This window comes from Varroa jacobsoni, unplaced genomic scaffold (assembly GCF_002532875.2).
Source record: "Varroa jacobsoni isolate VJ856 unplaced genomic scaffold, vjacob_1.0 scaffold_367, whole genome shotgun sequence".
Classification (NCBI taxonomy): Eukaryota; Metazoa; Arthropoda; class Arachnida; order Mesostigmata; family Varroidae; genus Varroa; species Varroa jacobsoni.
Genome location: NW_019213269.1, coordinates 63,606 through 82,765, shown reverse-complemented (window position 1 = coordinate 82,765; position 19,160 = coordinate 63,606). Strand labels below are relative to the sequence as shown.

Below are 19,160 nucleotides of genomic sequence, written 5' to 3'. Positions count from 1 at the left end.
TTGTTAGAACAAGCGTTCATCCTGAGAAAGCGCAGAAAATGATCCCTACTTACCCTGCTGTGCTTATCTTTCAAACAAGCGATAATCATTTGTGATTTAAATCTAATCCAAAAAGCATGTCTACTTTATTTAGCCGTAGACGGTATCTTCGGCCCAAGAGAGCAAATTACCGATAATTTGAGTCTTGTGACTAGGATAAATCCTCAATTTATTTGAAGTAACAAATTGTCAACTTAGCACAACTTATATTTGGCATACAGAGGCGTTGGCAAAAAAAAGAACATATAGTTTTTAACTTAACATGTGAATGGACTTGCGCTGCAATCGTTACAAATCATTATTCCCATTTGGTTCTATCTTAACCTAACTTATTACTGTTATTAAACCAAATTATTATTAACTTCTACGTTAATTATATTGCAAAATAAAATTTAGTACTGATCTAACTTGATACGGTACATTTTTTTGCCTTGCATGGCATACTACTGCTTAGAGCAGTCGGCGCATACGTTTCTAGAGTCCGCTATATCGCATTGTATATAAATTATGAGCTAGATTCTTTCCTTCCGTTTCCTGAAAATAAAGTATCTTTGTGAAGTGTTTTCCCTATTGGTGTATTTCGCGTCATTCTTGTTAAGATCCAAAGTGCCGAATCCGCAAAAGAAGATTTCCATTATCTTCTGAATCATTTGAATAAGGGACAGAGCTAAACAGCAGGTAATGCTTGCTTCCGAGCACTCCTAACACATGCGGTTGTATAAATATATCCCTGTGATTTACCTTGCGGAGAGATTTCTACATACTATTTGCGTCTTGATAGCTAAATCTATGCACTTATGTATCGCATACGAACCCATTCACGAGGCTATTCAAGAGAATCGCTATTATTAAGCACAATACACTTGATCTCATGATCAGTCACTTGTCTCCAAAAACTGCCACCCTTGCTGTCCGAGACAGTCTCACAGATAAAACTTGTTCATGCGATCGTATGGGATTCTATATGGGTATGTTAGCCGTCCACTGACATCTACACTAAACAACGCGTTATCAATGTTTTCTGTTACTTCTTTTAAAGAAGAACAGCTTCCGAAGTTTCAGCAGGGAAGTCGGCTAAAAATGTATTAGCGCGTGCTAAGTTACCAATGTTCAACGGCTTTATTCGCACCGTTATTGCTGTGGTTCAGCTTTTTTTTTTGTTCTAAAGAAAGACTAGCTTATAAAGCTCGCTTACGCACGCCGAACCTCCCTTCCCAGTGTTGGCCACGGCTAGCGTTTTTCCCAGCTCCAACAGTGGCCTCCGCTTAATTAACACATTCCTATTTCCCTAGGCCAATGCTTTCCTTACCACTACCTCCACAATATGTTTACGGTGGATCTAGCACTTCAAATAATTGAATGGCACCGTAATACGTAAACGTGAGTTTCCTTCACCAGACACTTAACATTGATAGCCTAGCCTGCCTCTACTTTCAGAACAATTAGCGTCATACAGCCCGATTTAATGATACGTCACAATGTCGTAAGGCTTGTTATCAGAACAGCACACGTCGAGGCATCGAATCGCACGGTATTATTCCTCGGAATGAGCGACACGTGAGAAGAGCATGCGAGGACCAACAAGTTTCCCGATTTCGCCATGAGATTTCATTGGGAGAGGGAATGCAGCCGCCATCGCCTGTTAGAAGGGGCGTTGCCCTTGCCATGAGGAAGGACAAAAACCGGAAGGAAAAGAGTTAGCGGCCGAATGCTGAGCGCGGTGGAAGGAGCAAAGCCAAAGAACGTGATATCAGATTGCGCGAACTCTTGCAGAACTTAAGCTTTAACGAGAGAGGGATTTTACGATTTCATAACGATTTGAGCGCGTTCGACTCTTGCGCGGAGAACTATCCGAAAGCTATCTACTCAGATCGGACTAAATTCATAAAAGATATTTACCTGGATATAGGTTATTAGTTATTGCGTATGGTGTGAGTTGTTTGTTATAGCATTATATACTGATAATGGAATGCCTAGGGTGCACTGGCCTGACTACAGACCGCTTACCGTGAGTTTGATCCTTCTCCTCCCCCAGCTCCCTTTCCCTATCGTATGGAGGGTTTAAAAAATGGCCTAAAGTTGCTTTTTCGTTGTTGCTTCACTGAAGTATTTCCCTTCAGCGAAAGAACACTTGCGGCCTGTACACTAGCTAATGACCACTACTGGCACCGACACCCAATTAGAATAATTATATGGAAAACTACAGTAACTTCTCGGTTACGCGCAGGTATTTAAGGTTCATATAGCGCGTCCGTACGATACGGTTGAGTTTAGTTCTATACTTGTTGGAAACAAAGAGATTTTGGTGGTAAGCGCATGAATGCTATCGCAAGCTATATTTCGATTGTTCCAAATGGATGAATGAAAGGCCTAAACCTATCGCGGCCGATTGCAATTTATGTATTGATTATATGCACCTGTCGGTTGCCTTAATTAAACCAGAACCTATTGGTTATGTGCCTATCTATGTAGAGGTATTGGCAAAAGACGCGCCGCAACGAAACACAACCTTGTCTACTTTTCTGGTTACCTTGAAACATGTCCGTGTGAGCCGAGGAGTTTACATTGTGCAAAACTAGCGTCGCTCAAACTTGAATCTAGTTATTCACTCAGATTATATAACTCAGCAGTTTCGAATCGGACGTGTTATTACCGCAACCTAGTCGTTAAGGACGCACCACTATGTAACCTTTTGGTCAATCAGATTCCCGATTTCTTGTCGATGTAGGACGTGTTGTCGAAATTCATACTATGCAAAGATTTAGTGTACACTTAGGAGATGTTCATTAATTGTTTATAAGCCACGAAATGGATAGAAAGCATATATCGCCTCCATAAACGTCGAACCACCTTGATTCTTGGTTTCCTGGAAAGTTAGCTGGCAATACCGAACTCTCTCATGCATTCAAAATCGACGTGGTCATGTGAAAGGCGACCTGGAGGCTTTTTGCAGGTTATAGACCTAAATCGTAGTTTGCCTCGAGTGCAGCAGCAATGTCAGCGTTAATTTACCGGATGTCAGCTTTGGCAAGAACAAGCACTTGGGACTGCCCCTGCACCATTGCCATTTGCACCTTTAGTTCCTCTAAAAGAGATGTAAATATCGTCGTAATTTCCTGTGCTTCTGGGCGCCCCTTTGTGGACAGTCTCTGTCGGACGACCGCTCACTGGCACGTCTAAAAGTCGACACCAGCACCCTTGTTGAATGGTATATTTGTACTTTTGTATCTGTTTGCTATAGCCTCATTGTGTTCTCTTAGAAAGGAACGTTGGAAATCTTCCGTCAGAAATAGGTGCGAAGTATGGCGGTCGTACCACTTTTGTGGAAGCCTTCGTGCTACGCTGTGACGGAGTTCGTGCACTCAATAACGCGAATCGCCAATTTCAAGATGTTTTAAAAAACACTTCGATTATTCCCGCTATTTGAAGGACGATAAGCAGATTCTGGTAAAGCACTTTCGTGCGTTTTTTCATCATATACAATATAAAATCGTAACTATTGGACCGCAGCGCTACTCCATGTATAACGTAAGTACAGAAGCCATGTTATTATACCTTTTAAGGTAGTACCGTTTTAAGGCCTTTTGTCGGAGGTCTAAATCGTGATAGGTACGCTAATACATTTGGGCGAGATTGGTTGATCTCTTCATAGCTTCCATGTTGGTATGCGCTTCGGAACAGATAGCATCCGGCGATTTATGATGTACGGGAAGATTATCGTTCGCAATGAGTTCGGCGACAAATTCCTGTGGCTGACGAGCAATGGCGGTAATAACGGAACGCGAGATTTAGCGCATGAGCCATGGACTTCGTTTCCATGCATCGCGCCAAAATTTCCATAAGAGAAGCATTTCCGCCCTTAGTGACACAACGGAAATGCAGGTATTAACTCACAGTGACCTTCACCAATCGCTTGTGGCTGCTTGTCTGCACTTTCCCATTGTTCTGGTTCCATTGCGAAAACTGAAATTAGTAGCCCAGGACGACCTATCAGCGACAGGACTGAAAATCTTGTTTGTTACGCACTGGCTTTCAAGTCTTCCGAAAATTTCATCATGAACTCTCGGACCCGAAAATACTAACTAGATCACCGACTCTACTATAAGAATAGATTCGGTCTTGAAAGCGCAACGTTTTCGCTATAAACGCTAGTACGAACAGTTTCCGATATACAAAAATCTTTCTGCAAATATGTCGGCAGCTTTTAATTTACAGTTTGCCGTCCTTGCTGATCAACTGCTATTCACCAAAAACCTATAGATATATATCGGTCCAAGTACTGAAACATACAATAACCCGATATGTAAAGTGTCATATAAGTTGGCATTTATTTCGTAATTTAGCTCAATTTTATATACGTATACCTCATCACCTCACGTAAGGAGTACGTCGTCTATTTTTTCCTGGCGGCTACCTGCCGTAGGCGAAACCTTTGTATCTAATACCATATTCGATACCAAGATCATCAGAAGCAATTACACCTGCACAACAAACTAGGACATAGGCTTAAGGACAAACAACACCGACCCGACGAGACAACTAATACACGGCCTGCTTCACGATTGCAGTTGAAATCAGAGGCTGTTTGGTGCAAAGAAGGTAGGCCACCTCGGCTACTTTAGAATAGCTAATACCGACGTACGGACCACCAAAGCTGGCGAGCTCGTGACCGCCTGCCACCGTCTGCCAACGGAGCCAAGAGCAACTAAACCCGCAATAATGGACAGCTAAACGATCAATATAAATTAGATGAGAAACACTTTTGAGCGATACTCAGCTTTACTGAGTAAATATATTGTAAACATAGTTTGTGAGAAAGAGGAATATGAAATTAAATACCACTGATCGAAGACCGGCACAAAAAGCACATCCTCTTTCGCATGCATGCCTGCTTCAGGTTGTCGTATACAAGATAAATTGAATGGTAAAGAGTTGCACAAGTAGGTGTTAAAATCTAATGCAGACATTGTACATGAACGATAGAACGACACACGATTTTCTAATTTATGTTAACAGCTTTGATTCAATATCAACATAACCATTGCCACAAACTTTATGGAAAAATTGATTTTGGAAAAAATATGAATTTTTTTAAAGCAAATATGAAACAGATTTGGTCTTAGAAAGATCCCACCGACCGAGCTGTAAACTACCGTTATTCTTTGGCTTAGTATTTTAGCTGATCATCTTCGTCGGTGGGGCGAGGGCAATCGTTAATGTCGTTGTCATCCGTTGCTCTAAGCTGGTCATCGATATATAGTCTCACCGGCAAAAAAGAGGTGAAACCGTCACAGATCGTTACGATCAAACTTTTGTTTTGAATTTGTTTAGAAATAACTATTCCGCTATTAAATGGTTCTTGTCGTTTAAAGAGGAGCGGCTATTGTAGAAATTATGTGGTCAAAGGGATACAAATATCAAATCTATCGTTTTTGCGTTTCGTATTAGGGAAGTAAATATTACTGAGCATTATCAGTTCAGCTGTCCAAAACAGTAACACACAAATAAGACAGGCCTCGTATTATAACCGGTATATTGTCCTAAATCTGCACACCAGCTCGTATGGTAAAAAAAAATAGACTTTGAATCAGCTTTATACGTTACCTATAGACTAATGTACATTAATAAAATTTCATTCGTAATTTTCACTCTTTCAAGCCACGCCACTGACGGAGTATGAGTTTTGCCGGATAAAAGTAAATGAGCTACACCCGTATATGGCTTATATTGGCTGAACATTTTTGTTAATCCAAGATGCGAATTACATTAGCGAAGTAATCATAAGACTTAGCATGCTCACTTCACCTATATACTTCATCTCATATTGAGATACCTACAGTGTCACAGGTTAGAGGGCCATTTAAGAATGTATAGACTGTACGCATCTATTTAAGGGCCAGCATGTCCTACATCTAGGTAGATTTGAAGCCTATCTAGGAGTTTATGCATATTTGTTCTAACCGTTGGTAGCTGATTTCATCTGTTCCTGAACAAGCCTCGCGCACTGAACCTTAAAAACTCGCGCCGTCAGAAATATTTCACTGTCGTTGTGATCCGATTTTTTTTTGGGAATTGCCTAAGAAACACAATTCGCCATTCTACCGTTCATATGCAGTATTTTTTTTATGTACAAGTGTAAACAGGCACACGACTATCATACACTGAACAGAAGAAGACAAAAAAGCGGAAGAGACAGCACACAAAAACAGCAAGTAAAGTAAACTGTAAAATTAAGTGCCGAAAATAGGTAATGATACTATAGTTTAATGCGCTCACAAGCTGTTACTGGATGGCCTAAAGAGATTCACACCAGATCGATATGTATGTATGTATGTATGTGTCGGAAAAGTTACATGCATACACGCAGATGCACGGTTTCCCTTGAGTTAGGTCTTTTCTCAAATTTGCCTACAGCACAATCAGGCACTAGTGGCCTAAAACAGCGTACATTTCCGCTCTTTACTTCAAGACGGAGAAATCGAAACTAGTTTTCCGACAGCTGGATATGCAAAGACAAAAACCGTTACGGCAGCAGAATGTGGCTCTGCAATACTAAGACGTCCATTCGAATGGTCAAACAAACAGCTGTGGCCAAAGTGGTTGACAGCTTATTTTTAATAAGAAATTTAAGATTTCACTGTTTATCTAATGAACAATGCCTGTAGATAGGCTTGTTCAGTACGGTAAGCCTAATTAACAGAAAGAAAAATATAGGTCATATCCTTTGGTTAGTTTGTTAGTTGAATAGTCCCAATTAAAACTCTTCCGCCTCGATTTTGAAACTGCCTTTCAAAGAACAGACGGAAGTTTGGCCTTTCGGCGCTAATAAGCTCTAGCTGAAATATGCTTTTGGTCGCAATCTAGTTAATACAGTATGCTAACAGTGACCGATGTTCGCTGCTAGTTGGATTTTGCGTAAAAAGTTAAAAGCCTTAAATCCGCGATAGAGCCTTTGTGGCGTCATCCCGCCGAGGGCGTAATTCGATTTTCGAACCTAGGATGCAATTAAGGAAGCTAGGTTAAGTTAAACGCTATAGATATATCCAATTAGAATGAGTAAGCATTCTCCTACGAGGTCGACGACAGCCTAAAAACCCGATGAACAATTTAGGATGGACTTAATCTGGGCTAGTGAAGGACGTTAAGCAGCAAGCATGTACCGATTTGAATAAAAATGTCTGGTCATTTAGTTAGGTGTGATAGACCCCATTATATGAGGCTATGGCAATTGCTGTTGAATACGGCACAACGATTGTACAGGATGCAGCTGTAATGATGTCGAGTACAGTGGCAAAAAAGGATGAAATCCTGCATCTAGCGGTACTAGGGCTAATGGACCCCCGGGGATATGGCTTGGATTTACCCGCTGATTTCATATACCACACGTATGCGTAGAAAATGCTCTGGTCTATTTGTTTTGTCGGCTCCATTTGTTAGAGTTTCGAACCGCGTTTTTACTTCGCATAGACGCATCTGGCTTGCAAATAGAAAAGGGAGTACATAGTAAAAAGGGCTTCTTAGAGGTAGTCGCCCGATCTTTCACTCAAAAAAAATGGTGTTTCATACATGACAACCATTCGTCTTGTACGATTTCAAAATATCTTCTTTTATTGACTAGTTCCCAGCTTAAAATGCCCCACAATTTTCGACCCTAGTGGTTATTTGGGCTTTACTCATACGGAAATCGTACTATTGCGCGCTAGCACTGGTAGCCATGTAATTTTCGTATGTGCCGAAGTGCGGCTTTGTGCACTTCAAACTATGTGATCGAAGCTACGCAGCCTCAAATATGAATTATCCAAATAAGTACTTACCCTCATATATTAAAAAGATATCATTTTCAACCATTCAAAACAAAACACAATAAGCTAACACTAATAATATTTTATATGTTGCAAACTATTACATGAATCTTTGTTGATTACAAATTTTGTATGCTCAACGTTTTACCTAAAATCAAAGTGGGCTCAGTTGGCTGTTTTCATATCAGCTCTTCGTTTCACCCAGGTTTTCGGCCACTTTTTCGCTCACATCTGACTCGATAAATTAAATAGAGAGCAGGGATTTTTTTCCTTCAAGGTTGCCCACAGTTCATAAACCATACAATAAAACGGTACCGTCACATAATCTGGAAGTCGTTCGACGTTACCCCTCCTGAAGATCAGCCGCTCATCGAAATTGCGATTACGTTGTTAATTACATGGACGGATGAAAATCACATATTTTTTAAACGTTTTTCGGCCATTTAGGGTGGAAAAAGGCCTAAGATCATCTGCTGCTGGCCAATAGAGTGTACAGTTTAATCGAGAAGAAGGGCTAACGATGTCTCCAGCCCTCATGCCGCAATATACAGCGGTTTTCTTAAGCGCAAGCCCCTTTCGGAAATAGTTCGACGACTCTCGGTACTTCGAAGACGGCAATTTTCTGTGTTTACGCACCGCTCTTAATGTAAAAGTATGCCAAACAAATTTAACGAACGTATAGACACCGTCACGACCCAGATAGGACCAGTCGTATGCTGGACGAAGCGAACAAATGCCATGAAAAAGCCAACAGAGCTCACCAATTGATCTTATATTTGAGTACAATTTTCAGTGCATTAAGTTGGTAATAGAAGAAAACCTGTGTAAATACACTGAGGTGTTTTCTTTGAAGTGTTGTCGACAAGATGGCCGCTCGTGAGAACTTGACGTAATAGTTGAAATGTGCTTTCTTTACATGCATAAAATGACTGTTAGATTGTGGTGACGGTGATGATATGCGCATAGAGAAAAGAAAAAATGGGACAAGACTGACCAATAACAATTATATTAACAAAATTGTACGCTCGCATATTATTTATGTTTACGAATCTAAGGATCGGAGTAAAAAAAAGCACGGCGGTTCCTGCTTTTAAATGATCAACATAAGGATCGCCAGGCATAACGTAATATATAGCTGCTAAGTGAAACAAAAAAAAAACAGTGGCATCTGTCAATAGAAAGCAAGGGCTTTCTACTGAGAACAGACAAATTGTTTAGAGATTTTAGGTGATGCTGAATACGTACAGTGATGACAAAGACATCTGTACGCATCGTCTGCTAGTTAGAAGGTACTTTTTCATTGTTATTAACATATTTGGATAGTAATAAACACACAATCGTAAAAAACAGATCGCACAGAAATTGTTAATTTTTAGTTATCTCACCATAGAGCTGCTTAACTTACTAAAGACAAACACGAAAAATCGATCACACTTACTGTAACAATTGTTTTTCTTCAAATTCTACTATTAATAAATATGGCTGTACTTAGGACATTGGGACTGTGCGAACTGTGAAAGGTAAATAGATCAAAAAGAGATATTGTGTAGATTTTGCAAAACACACGAGCATTTTCCAGCAGTTTACAATCCAAATAAATATGTCTGCATTGAAATATGAAGGTTTTAATAGGCAAGGTATATAAAGATAGCTTCTTCTACATATTGCCAGCGCTTTAGAGAGTAATTTCTAAACCTCCAAAGAAAACTAATCACCGCAAAGGAACCTAATAAGCTGAACATGGAATTCTTGACAATATAACAGCATTATAAAAGGACAAAAAGTATGGTTTACCTGGCGAATGGCCAAAGGGAATACTAGAATTAGCTATGGCCTTCAGTTGACTGTCCGCGTGCACTAAGTTTATAATGTACGGATTAGGCCATAATTAGAGGCACGGTCGTTTAAAAAGCGAAGCTTCAGGCTGAAAAACTAGGCTACTTTTATGATTCAAACTAGATCATCCGGTACCATCCCTATCTATCTACATATTCCATGTGAAGTACTGCTTTTAAATTTGGCGCCATGTAGGTCCCGAAAGATAACTGTCCAAGATGCAAAGCTGTTTAGAGAAGTAGAAAAAACAGGTGTGTATAGCTATTATAGAAATCTAGTTTCACATATAAAACATCTTCTTAGTTAAGAACTTGAAGTAGACGGATTAGGCACCCAATGAATAAGTCCTGTGGCACTTTTTTTTTCTGGGTGACACAACACGCGCCTAAAAATGTTTCCCTTTACCCGTTCGTGCATCTCATCCTGCGTTCGGATCAGACGAAGATCTACTAATATCGAAAACTAGCTTCCCGCGTTACCAACAAACCTTTGATCCCAATCAAAAAGATTAATTTTTATAAAGGATGCATACCCTCGTCGTGCTATGTAGACGATGGCTACACTGGAGCAAATGTTCGTCGTATAAAAATTTCCTTTTTCATAGATTTTGCAAATTGTACAAAGTGAATACGATGATCCTACACAAAGCATCTTTATTGTGTACAGCAGATATGCACGTGTGCATGTCGAACTTAGGTATATTCCTGCGCCGCTGAGTTTCTATTTTGACCCCGCTCCCCGCTCTCATTAGGCAGCAATCTTTAAAATCAATATATGTGTGAACGTGTGTGTCTTCATGATGATCTGTTTTAAGTGCTTCTCAGTTCGAAATGTGGGCGTCAGTCCCCAGCTCGGGATCGTCCCTATTTCCCAGCAATATCTCGGAGGATATTAGCGATCGGCGACGTCGTCCCTGAAATTTAATCAGGCCTTGTTGTTTTACTCGATCAATTCAATTGAAATTTTTCAAGGTTAAAGGATACAACTCAGCGCTAGTAGTAGGTTATCGAACAGTGTTTTCTGTTCATTTGTGCAGGTCTTACGGTAGTATCCAATGATTGGCATATTTGCTAATTTATTAATATTGCCGTTGATAAGAGTGAATAAATTTAATGGCTGTTTATCAAATAAAACGGTCCTCCGTTAAAAGTTTCAAGTAAGTAGTTGAAGCATATGGATGAAGCTATAAGTTATATTATATAGCTTATTTATTGATCAAAATATATTGCTTGGTATATCTACAAACAACTAGATCGGTATCCATTATAAATAGATAATGTTTACGTTACGTTCTCAGTAGCCTGCTTGAAAAACTGTCAATCATCGTACGCACCGCAAAAGCTCGGGCGATGCAGGAATGATTAGATAAAAAGGTCTACAAGAAATATGGTACGATAAACTCTGCTAAAGTAAGGCAAAACCTGGCATGCGTCAAATGGGATTACAAATCGTATACTAACAATAATACAATATAACTGAACATACACTAGGGAAATGTTTATTTTGATTTATCTGGGTGTTGAAAAGTATATAAGGACTCTATTGAACATGTTGAACTGAATTTCGAAAAATGGGGAAATTTAATTGCAGTAAAACGGACATAATGAATTGCTGACTGCCTAGAGAATTATACTTATCGGCCTAACTTGCCAACAGATGTTTATTATTACATCAACTTATTTTTTCCGTAGAGTTCTTTATTAACATGATTACACAGGGAAACGCAAAGCGTAGCGACGTAACAGATGATAAGATCTGTCAATAATTGCTACGTATTTGTCGCGGTCGCGTTTTCAATTAATGCTAGATTAGTCATTAAGTAACGAGTAAGTGTTTTGCAATCGTTGTTTAGTGAACAAAAAAAAAACAAGTTATCGAGAAAAAGACAGCTTCGAAGAGAACAAGCTTGTCGTCCAGCTCCTTTGCTAGTTACAGTGGGTAACAGCTGATACTTTAAATATTCTAAATGACACCTATAAAGAGAACTTGGAACTTACTAAAATCGCTCGCCATCTTTGGCGTAATGCGCGTTATCGCAATTTAGTATTTGATCCTGGTGCCTCTTCTTCAAGGCCAGATTTCATTATTAGGACGTTTTTGGGTTCACATTTGACTAACTGGACGTCGCGCTAGGCTGTCACGAAAGGAAAACTCGAGATATTGTATCGGATCTGAATAAAATTTCTGCTGGACCCATGGCTGCGATGTATATAGAGATTCTTGATTTAGATTACATGAACTACATAGAAATCTTTTAGTCCCCCAAAAGCATTCGAATCTGAAGACTTATTCGAAGTCATCGGCCTTCATTTTCGACAAAAACTTGTCGTGCGAGTGTCACAATACGTCGTTAAATACGCTGCTCGTGTTTGATCTAAAGCTATCAACAAGAAAGAAAGCACGTTGAGTGGGCTTTTAATAAATCGCAGAATTTTCTAACTACCTGGGACTGCTTCGCGCAGCCAAAGACCGCCTTTATATCATATCTGGGAACAGTCGCTACGTACGACGCCGTATTTCTCTAAGACCAACACAAAAATATATTTTTATGACGTCACTGTTTTAACAGCACTCTGAGATGATGGGAAGCTAAGTTGAGGTAGGGGATACCTAACTAGCCGCTGACTAGGCCGCCAACTGCAATATACCAGCATGTAGGAAGAACTGCCTAAACACGTAGTTACCTGTTGGTCAAACTAGTCTTTAAACGATACCCACATAATTTGATATGTTGTCAAGATACGATAGGGTTGATTTTCTGTATTTAACGATCGACAGAATTGCAAACAAATATCAGAAGTTTTGAGTTACCGTAGTACTAACGTAAACTACAATGTTTTTGTTAACTAAGAGATTCAATTAACGTCCTCATCGAATCGCTTACCGTAGCAGGACAATATTGTAATAGGCACGCCGCCTGAACCTCCGTTACTTGTTGCGGAGGCCCTTGAAGGCCCGTGCATGCAGTGCTCTGCTGTGGCGTACAGTAAAAGCATGATGTCTGAAAACCAAAATAAGCCGACAAAGTTAACTCAGAGCGCGTGCCATAACTATCTAGTCAATTAAGCTTGTAGGATTTTAAAAAATACATTTAAAGCAAATGTATCTAGCATCCTTTTATTGAGAAGCAGACCAAATAAAATCCTACGTTTCAAGCCAAAACAGCGCTTACGACGCTCCACCATTCAGACACGGCATTGTAGATAGATTCGGTGTTTCTTAAACGTATCATATGAAATGGTTTGTTGGAGACGAAATTAAAAACGCAGAATTTATTTGAGAATCTAGAAGTAAACTCTTTAACACGAATAAGACTAACGTCTCTTAATGTAATCTTAATGCGTAAAGATATCGCTTGCCTTCTAGGAGCTGATCGTTTAGAAGCTACTGATATCTATTTGTCAAGTAGAGAAGGAACTATGGTCGGCTATGTCCCTCTCGTGAAAACTGACAGGCAATAGGAGGTAATGACACTGTCTAGTATTAAGGAAACCTAAAAATCATAGATGAACTTCCTTGGGTCTGTTTCGATGCAATTGTTAGAATGTAACACTACAAGCGACTAGTGGAATCAACCAATTGTTCAGTCGCAGTGTGAAAGCACCTATTTTGTCACGATTCGATGTCTGTGAGAAATTTTTGAGACTAAATGATAATTTTATGGTTGGGCAATTTACATTTAAATTAATTGTGCGAACGCCCCAGGCTGCCAGAATACGTCATCGTTACATGCTGCTACTGCGAGTCTAGAACCCAACCTGTACAAACATTGCTAACAAGAGTATTGTTTCTAAGCTAGCGCTGCGCTGTTGCCTTGGTAATGTCGTAGTCTGGCAATCGTATTGCATAGTACGTGTCCTAAAGAAAGACTAGTGTTTTGATCATTTATCTTTTCCAACTAGATCAAAACGACATCTGCTGCTGTCGGAAGAATCAAACTTTACACGTCGGTGTGTCTCCATTTATTTGTTGCTGACAGCGAAAAAAAACATTCCCAAGCCTATTCATTGCTTTTCGTCAATACTTCACTATAAGCGATGCCCACAATCGTATTTCCCTGTCTGTTATTTGCTCCGGTACAACGAGTAGCAGCCTGCAGTTGAAAACGTTCTTTATTTTTTTTACATTTGTTCTGGTTCGTTTTGCTTGGACAATACTCCAATCAACGCACGGTCAACACGCGAATAGTATCAGGGGCTCTAGCATAATCCATTTGCCTGGTGTAGCAGCTGGGACGGCCAAGCATCTGGTTGAATTTAGGGACCGCTGTTTCAAGCTCTGCCAACAACGCATGTATACAATGAGTATATAAAGGAAGTTATCATAATCCAGTTCGATCGAATCTCCTAAATGCTTATACTGTAGCATATAATATATATATTGTATGCGATCTCAATAGTTTGTACCGGAATTCGCAAAGCGTCCACAACAATTTAATATATAGTATTTCTTAGAATCGTTTACTTTTGCTTTATTGATTGTCAGCTCTTCTAGAGATGATGAAATATAGTAAAACATACGTTCGCACTCTCGTTAGTAATATATATATATATATATATATATAGGTGTTACATAGGCTAAAAGCAGTTACTCACTGTCGCGTTCTCAGTGTTCAGGCAGATGTAGTACTTTACTCCGCGTCGTGTAGCAGATGACCCCCAACCCCAGAAGAAACCCGCTGCTGAATGTGCAATTAGGACGACACACAAAGCTGGAACAATTAACTTATACGGCATCTTCAGCTCTTTTTCGAAACAAAGTCTACCCACGGACGACTGCAGAATGTAAAGGTTACGGCCCTATATTGGGCGGAGAGAGCGTGTAGCCGGAAGTTTTTACCACAGCGAGCTTGCCTTTGGATTAATCTACTGGAATTGCGAGCTTATATTCACTGTAACTATTAGCCGGTTTCCTAAGCGAAATATTGGTAATAAACAACGCTATTCATATACTTCATTAGTCAAACCAATAGAGGACGATGCGTCGTTCAAGACACACAACGTTTCGTCATGCGGCGCTCACTTAGGTGTTTCGCGAGACCCTATTCCGTCGAAGTCTGATTTGGTAACTGAGGAAGGACAGCTAGGTTGACAGAAATGCTGAACGCTTTCGTGACTAGCGTTCATCGATCTATATTGCCGATGATAAAAATAATAACAATAGGCAGCGCTAAGGGGAAAAACGAAAATAACTACTAATATAGGCTGGTATGATAGTTCTCTTTAGGTCGAGCATCGAGTTTTTGCAAATCGAACGTCCTTGTGGAACGTCTATGGGGCGTAATGTGGTCAGTGAACATGCTTTCTGCACACAATCTCTTATCAATTTACTGAAGTATCAATGTTTGAAGTCAAATGATGGGTAGACAAGTCATAAATACGCTCTTTTTGTCAACCGTCGATACTAGCAAAGGGTCCGCGATACGAGTTACTGTCATAAAATTGGCTTTTTTCTACGTTGACATTCGAACGCTGGTTGGATTCAGAAAGTATAATGTACACTTCAGTCATTATTTAGGAACAGCCTTGCGTCACTTTTGTGAGAAGCCTAACAAACACGTGCATTGATTGTTGACCATGCCTTTTTAATGCCCCTCATTCAGTTGAAATGCACAGACTATGAAGTGGAATAGTTGTGACGGGAACACCTTCAAGTCATGCCTTGACTTAAAACTTATTTTATATTTACAAAGCTACGTCTCATCTGGAAATGAGAACATTACGAAGGGATAACGTGGAATGTTCCGAGTCATTACGTTGAAAAGTTGAGAAAGTATACATGTGTACAGCAAAGGCAAACTGCTCTTCGCCGGTTTGAGGCGGCCCAAATAAAGAGTATTTTTTACAACTTTAGACAGTTTTCTTCCATCTGTCAATTTTTTGTGACAAACCGTATTCGTCTTGCATTTCTCGTCTCGCATAAATGCATTTTGTACGATGACGCCGTTGTGGAGGATCTTAATACTATACTAAAATAAAGAAATCCTTTGGATTTCCATACAAACAAAACGACGTTACAGTATAATAACTTTTATCAACCATGTTTATTTCGTAAATAATAAACACAAAACGGTACATTATGCGTTACAGGTAACTTCTCCAATAGCAACTAAATTACGTAGCGGGTGTAACATTATTGCGTTATAGATTCTGTTTTGGACTATTGTGACACAATAAGAATATGATGAAGCTGAGACAGCATTAAGAGTAACTTAAATAATGATAGATTATTACCACTATTATTTTTAGAGGTTTTGGTAAATGGCAATTCGCCAGCAAAAAGGACAGATCGCAAATACGCTGGTTGGGGCAGCGAATTTGGTGGAAAAAATTTAGCATAGACCTTATCTACTTTCCCCGTTATCATGAAAAGTATTCACGTTAACCCAAGGGCGTACATATACCAAAACTTGGCCTTTCAAAGACGAATCTAATTGTTTAATCGATTTTACGATGCTTTTGCGTTCGCAGCCGGGGCATGGATAACGAGACATGGGTTTAACAACATTGGATTTCGCTGTTTCGTTGTCGTCAATGAGATCATCGATTTCTTGTCAACATCATAGAAACTAAAATTGACACTCCGTAACGCATTAGTCTGAAACATGGAGTCGACTTACGGGTCGAATAGATGACAAGCTTTTTGCCCCTGAGAGAAGCGGCAGCTACTGGGAACACTGCTAATCAGCGCCGTAACATCGTGTCAACACAGACTGTTCGTCTCGCATAAGTCGCTGTCCGGCATAAAGGCCGACGGGGCAATGTTTTCAGACGGAACCTTTTTCACTGCTTTCTATTTAGACCTAAATACGACTAAGTATCAATAATCCTCTTGCTTTCAAAATATGAAAGCTCACTCGCTGTTCTCACACACATCAAGCTTTTTGTTTTCCTGAACGTTCTCGCGCACGCAAGAGTCGACATGGTCTGCAGAGGGGTGACCCGTAGAGAATTCGACAATAATGGACTTACCTCATGTTAGCAATGACAGCACTAATTCGCCTGATGTCAGCTTTGGCAAACACGGTCGCTTGGGACTATGTTTTTGCCGTTGCCAGCATCACCTCAAGTTCCTTTGAGAGAGATGTAAATGTTTTCGTAGTTTTTTTTTATGCTGCTAGATGCTCCCTTGTGGATAGACTGATTGGCATGTTGCAGAATTTACCTTAGCGCTCTCGGCAAATCTAAAATTCTGAATCTCTACTCTGCAAGACCACTAAGTTTTTTGAGGAACGAATGTTTAAATGTCCCATCTGAAATAGGTGCCAAACGTAATGGTCGGGCGACCTTCACAAAAGCCTAGACGCGTGTTACATTGCAACGGAGTTCAGACGCTCAGTTTTACCAACGATCGTTGCTGGTTGTTTCAGATGCTTTCGGTGGGCAGTTTTTAGCAAAGCTCCTCCGTGTAGCTTCGGGATGGCTAGGTACTGCCGAAAGTATTTTTCGTCGTCTAACTGCTTCGCAGCTCGAATTTCGTGTCGTGCCTATCGGGTCATGGCGTACTGCCCTTTGATAGTTCTGTAAGATCAAGCTCAAACAAGGCCAAAAAGATTCACAATGGACCCCTAAACTTTGTGGCACCCTCACGTTAGACTTCGAATCGGCACTACTCTGTTGACGCAAATAAATCTGAACGATTCCCTTGTAATATATAGGCTATTAGTCTAATTCTATGCTAGACTAGAAGGATGAAACGTGCAGGCCACTCGTCAACTCTAATTGGTATTCAGTCGTGAAAACTACTTGGCGATTTCAAAAGTAACCATTTATCGCTTCTTCCGATCGTCTGATCTGGACAGATAAAATGAAACAAAAGGCAAAACTCTGATAAATTCAGCGTCAAATACTACTACAACTAGTGCTAAAAATAACGATGATAGTAACAATAATACAAACTAAAAACTTCGTACTAACTGCATAAACCCAATAAAATTGTTCGACATTTATATTGCGGACTCGTCATCAGAGTGTCGTTCTATCCATAATGCTATTTAGTAGATTTATCTGAGTTACTCATTCGTTCCCTCTGTCATCTGCGGCCGTAGAGAGGTATACTTATGCTAAAGGTCGAGTTAATGGAAGCCAAAGATAAATTCTATGATAAACTAAAATCAATCAATTTTAGTAATCAAGCGAATATCTATTTCCTACGACCTGCCATTTTCAGCTGATCTGTTACCTACAAAAAATAACACTTATGTGAAAAAGGTACTATAAAAATATACTTATAAAATTAATTCCCGACAATCATTGTTTGGTATTACAAATAGCACATCCGTCCTGAAGGGCGGTACTCTTTCAAGCGTGTATTGTGGGTTATTTATTTAACTTTACAAACCGATAGAGCTTTGGAAACGTTTACGGTATCGCTCATTATTACCCTGATGGCATAGCAGCAGCAGCGGAAGCATTACGGTGAACAGCATTCACTGTGTCCTGGTGCATTCTACACGATCGCAGCAGCTCGTCGGATAGGAAAACATCGATTAGATAAAAAAAAAATAAAAAATCGACCTTGAAAAACGTATTTTACTCACAGGTTTAGTAGTCTTTTTTAGCTAACGCGAACAATTTTTAAGACAGCTGGCAAAGAAGATGAGGTTGATGTGTGCCGGAAAATTCATTGCTTATCACTTCTGCTTGTTGCTGAAATCCCTAATTAATCGACCTGTTTATGCTACTTATGTGACATAAATCAGCAAAGTGATAATAACCATAGACGTAAACAGGACTATATAATCGATTTTCCACATTTAATCGCACAGAAAGGCAAATCGCTCATCGATAATAACTTCGTCTCCCGTACCCAACCCCTGTCGACGCCAAAACTCTATTTGTAGGATATTTTTCATTTTTGTTCTGTTCTCCATTGACAAACGAAACTTTCCGAAGCAACGACATGAGTACGTTAGTTAATTGTGGAAATGTTAACCGCCGTAATTAAGACTATTCGGAAAAACCCGAACTGATAAAGTGAGTCCTATTGTGGCTTCTGTTCCCAGTCATCGTCGGCTGACTATCGAGTCGTTTTATCTCTGAGAGGCCGGTATGACCCACCGTTAGGTCTTCTCTGTTCAGGAGTGCGCTGCGGTCCATACGTTCTGAGGTACTAGTTCCGTTCAAGAACAGGACCACGCCGCCTGTAACGCAAGCAGCGAAGCATTAAACCTACGAATCAGCGAAAATCAGCACAAAGCACTCTCCCGACATAATTTTTCTAAAAATTTGGCTACTCTGCATGTGTGACGCTATTGTCCAATACCAGTGTCAAACAAACAATAAATATATAGAAATAAAACATTTTCGAGTACAATCAGCCAAATCGCTTAGTTGCCATAATCCAGGGCTTTGGAGGCGATGATAAATATACTGATTATATAATAGCTACTATGAATGACTAATAAAAGTAGCGGCTTCTGTGTTAACGCCATTGAAACTAGCGCGACAAGCTCATTTCGTGGAGTTCGTCGATACCGTCAAA

The 19,160-nt window shown here is 39.9% G+C and overlaps 2 protein-coding genes across 2 annotated transcripts in view; both read right to left on the bottom strand.

The window, feature by feature from the left end:
• Positions 1–1,601, bottom strand: part of LOC111259779 (gamma-aminobutyric acid receptor subunit alpha-6) — a 52,709-nt gene extending 51,108 nt beyond the window's left edge. The window contains exon 1 of the mRNA XM_022831991.2: positions 854–1,601. Within this exon, the coding sequence (XP_022687726.1) occupies positions 854–912 (59 nt within the window). The 5' untranslated portion in view covers positions 913–1,601. The remainder of the gene's footprint in view (positions 1–853) is intronic.
• Positions 1,602–10,305: 8,704 nt separating this feature from the next.
• Positions 10,306–14,722, bottom strand: LOC111259770 (uncharacterized). The gene is made up of 3 exons (XM_022831985.2): positions 14,273–14,722; positions 12,562–12,678; positions 10,306–10,590 (listed from the first exon to the last, which is right to left on the bottom strand). The coding sequence occupies exons 1-3, from the start codon at positions 14,411–14,413 to the stop codon at positions 10,498–10,500; spliced, it is 351 nt and encodes a 116-aa protein (XP_022687720.1). The 5' UTR covers positions 14,414–14,722; the 3' UTR covers positions 10,306–10,497.
• Between the last annotated feature and the right edge of the window lie 4,438 nt (positions 14,723–19,160).

Excerpts from the sequence above, each read along its gene's own strand:
- LOC111259770 (XM_022831985.2), bottom strand. The coding sequence starts at position 14,413 with ATGCCGTATAAGTTAATTGTTCCAGCTTTGTGTGTCGTCCTAATTGCA. Across the intron at positions 12,679-14,272 it reads TGAACACTGAGAACGCGACA|ACATCATGCTTTTACTGTAC; the intron begins GTGAGTAACTGC and ends TTTGGTTTTCAG. Across the intron at positions 10,591-12,561 it reads TACAATATTGTCCTGCTACG|GGACGACGTCGCCGATCGCT; the intron begins GTAAGCGATTCG and ends ATTAAATTTCAG.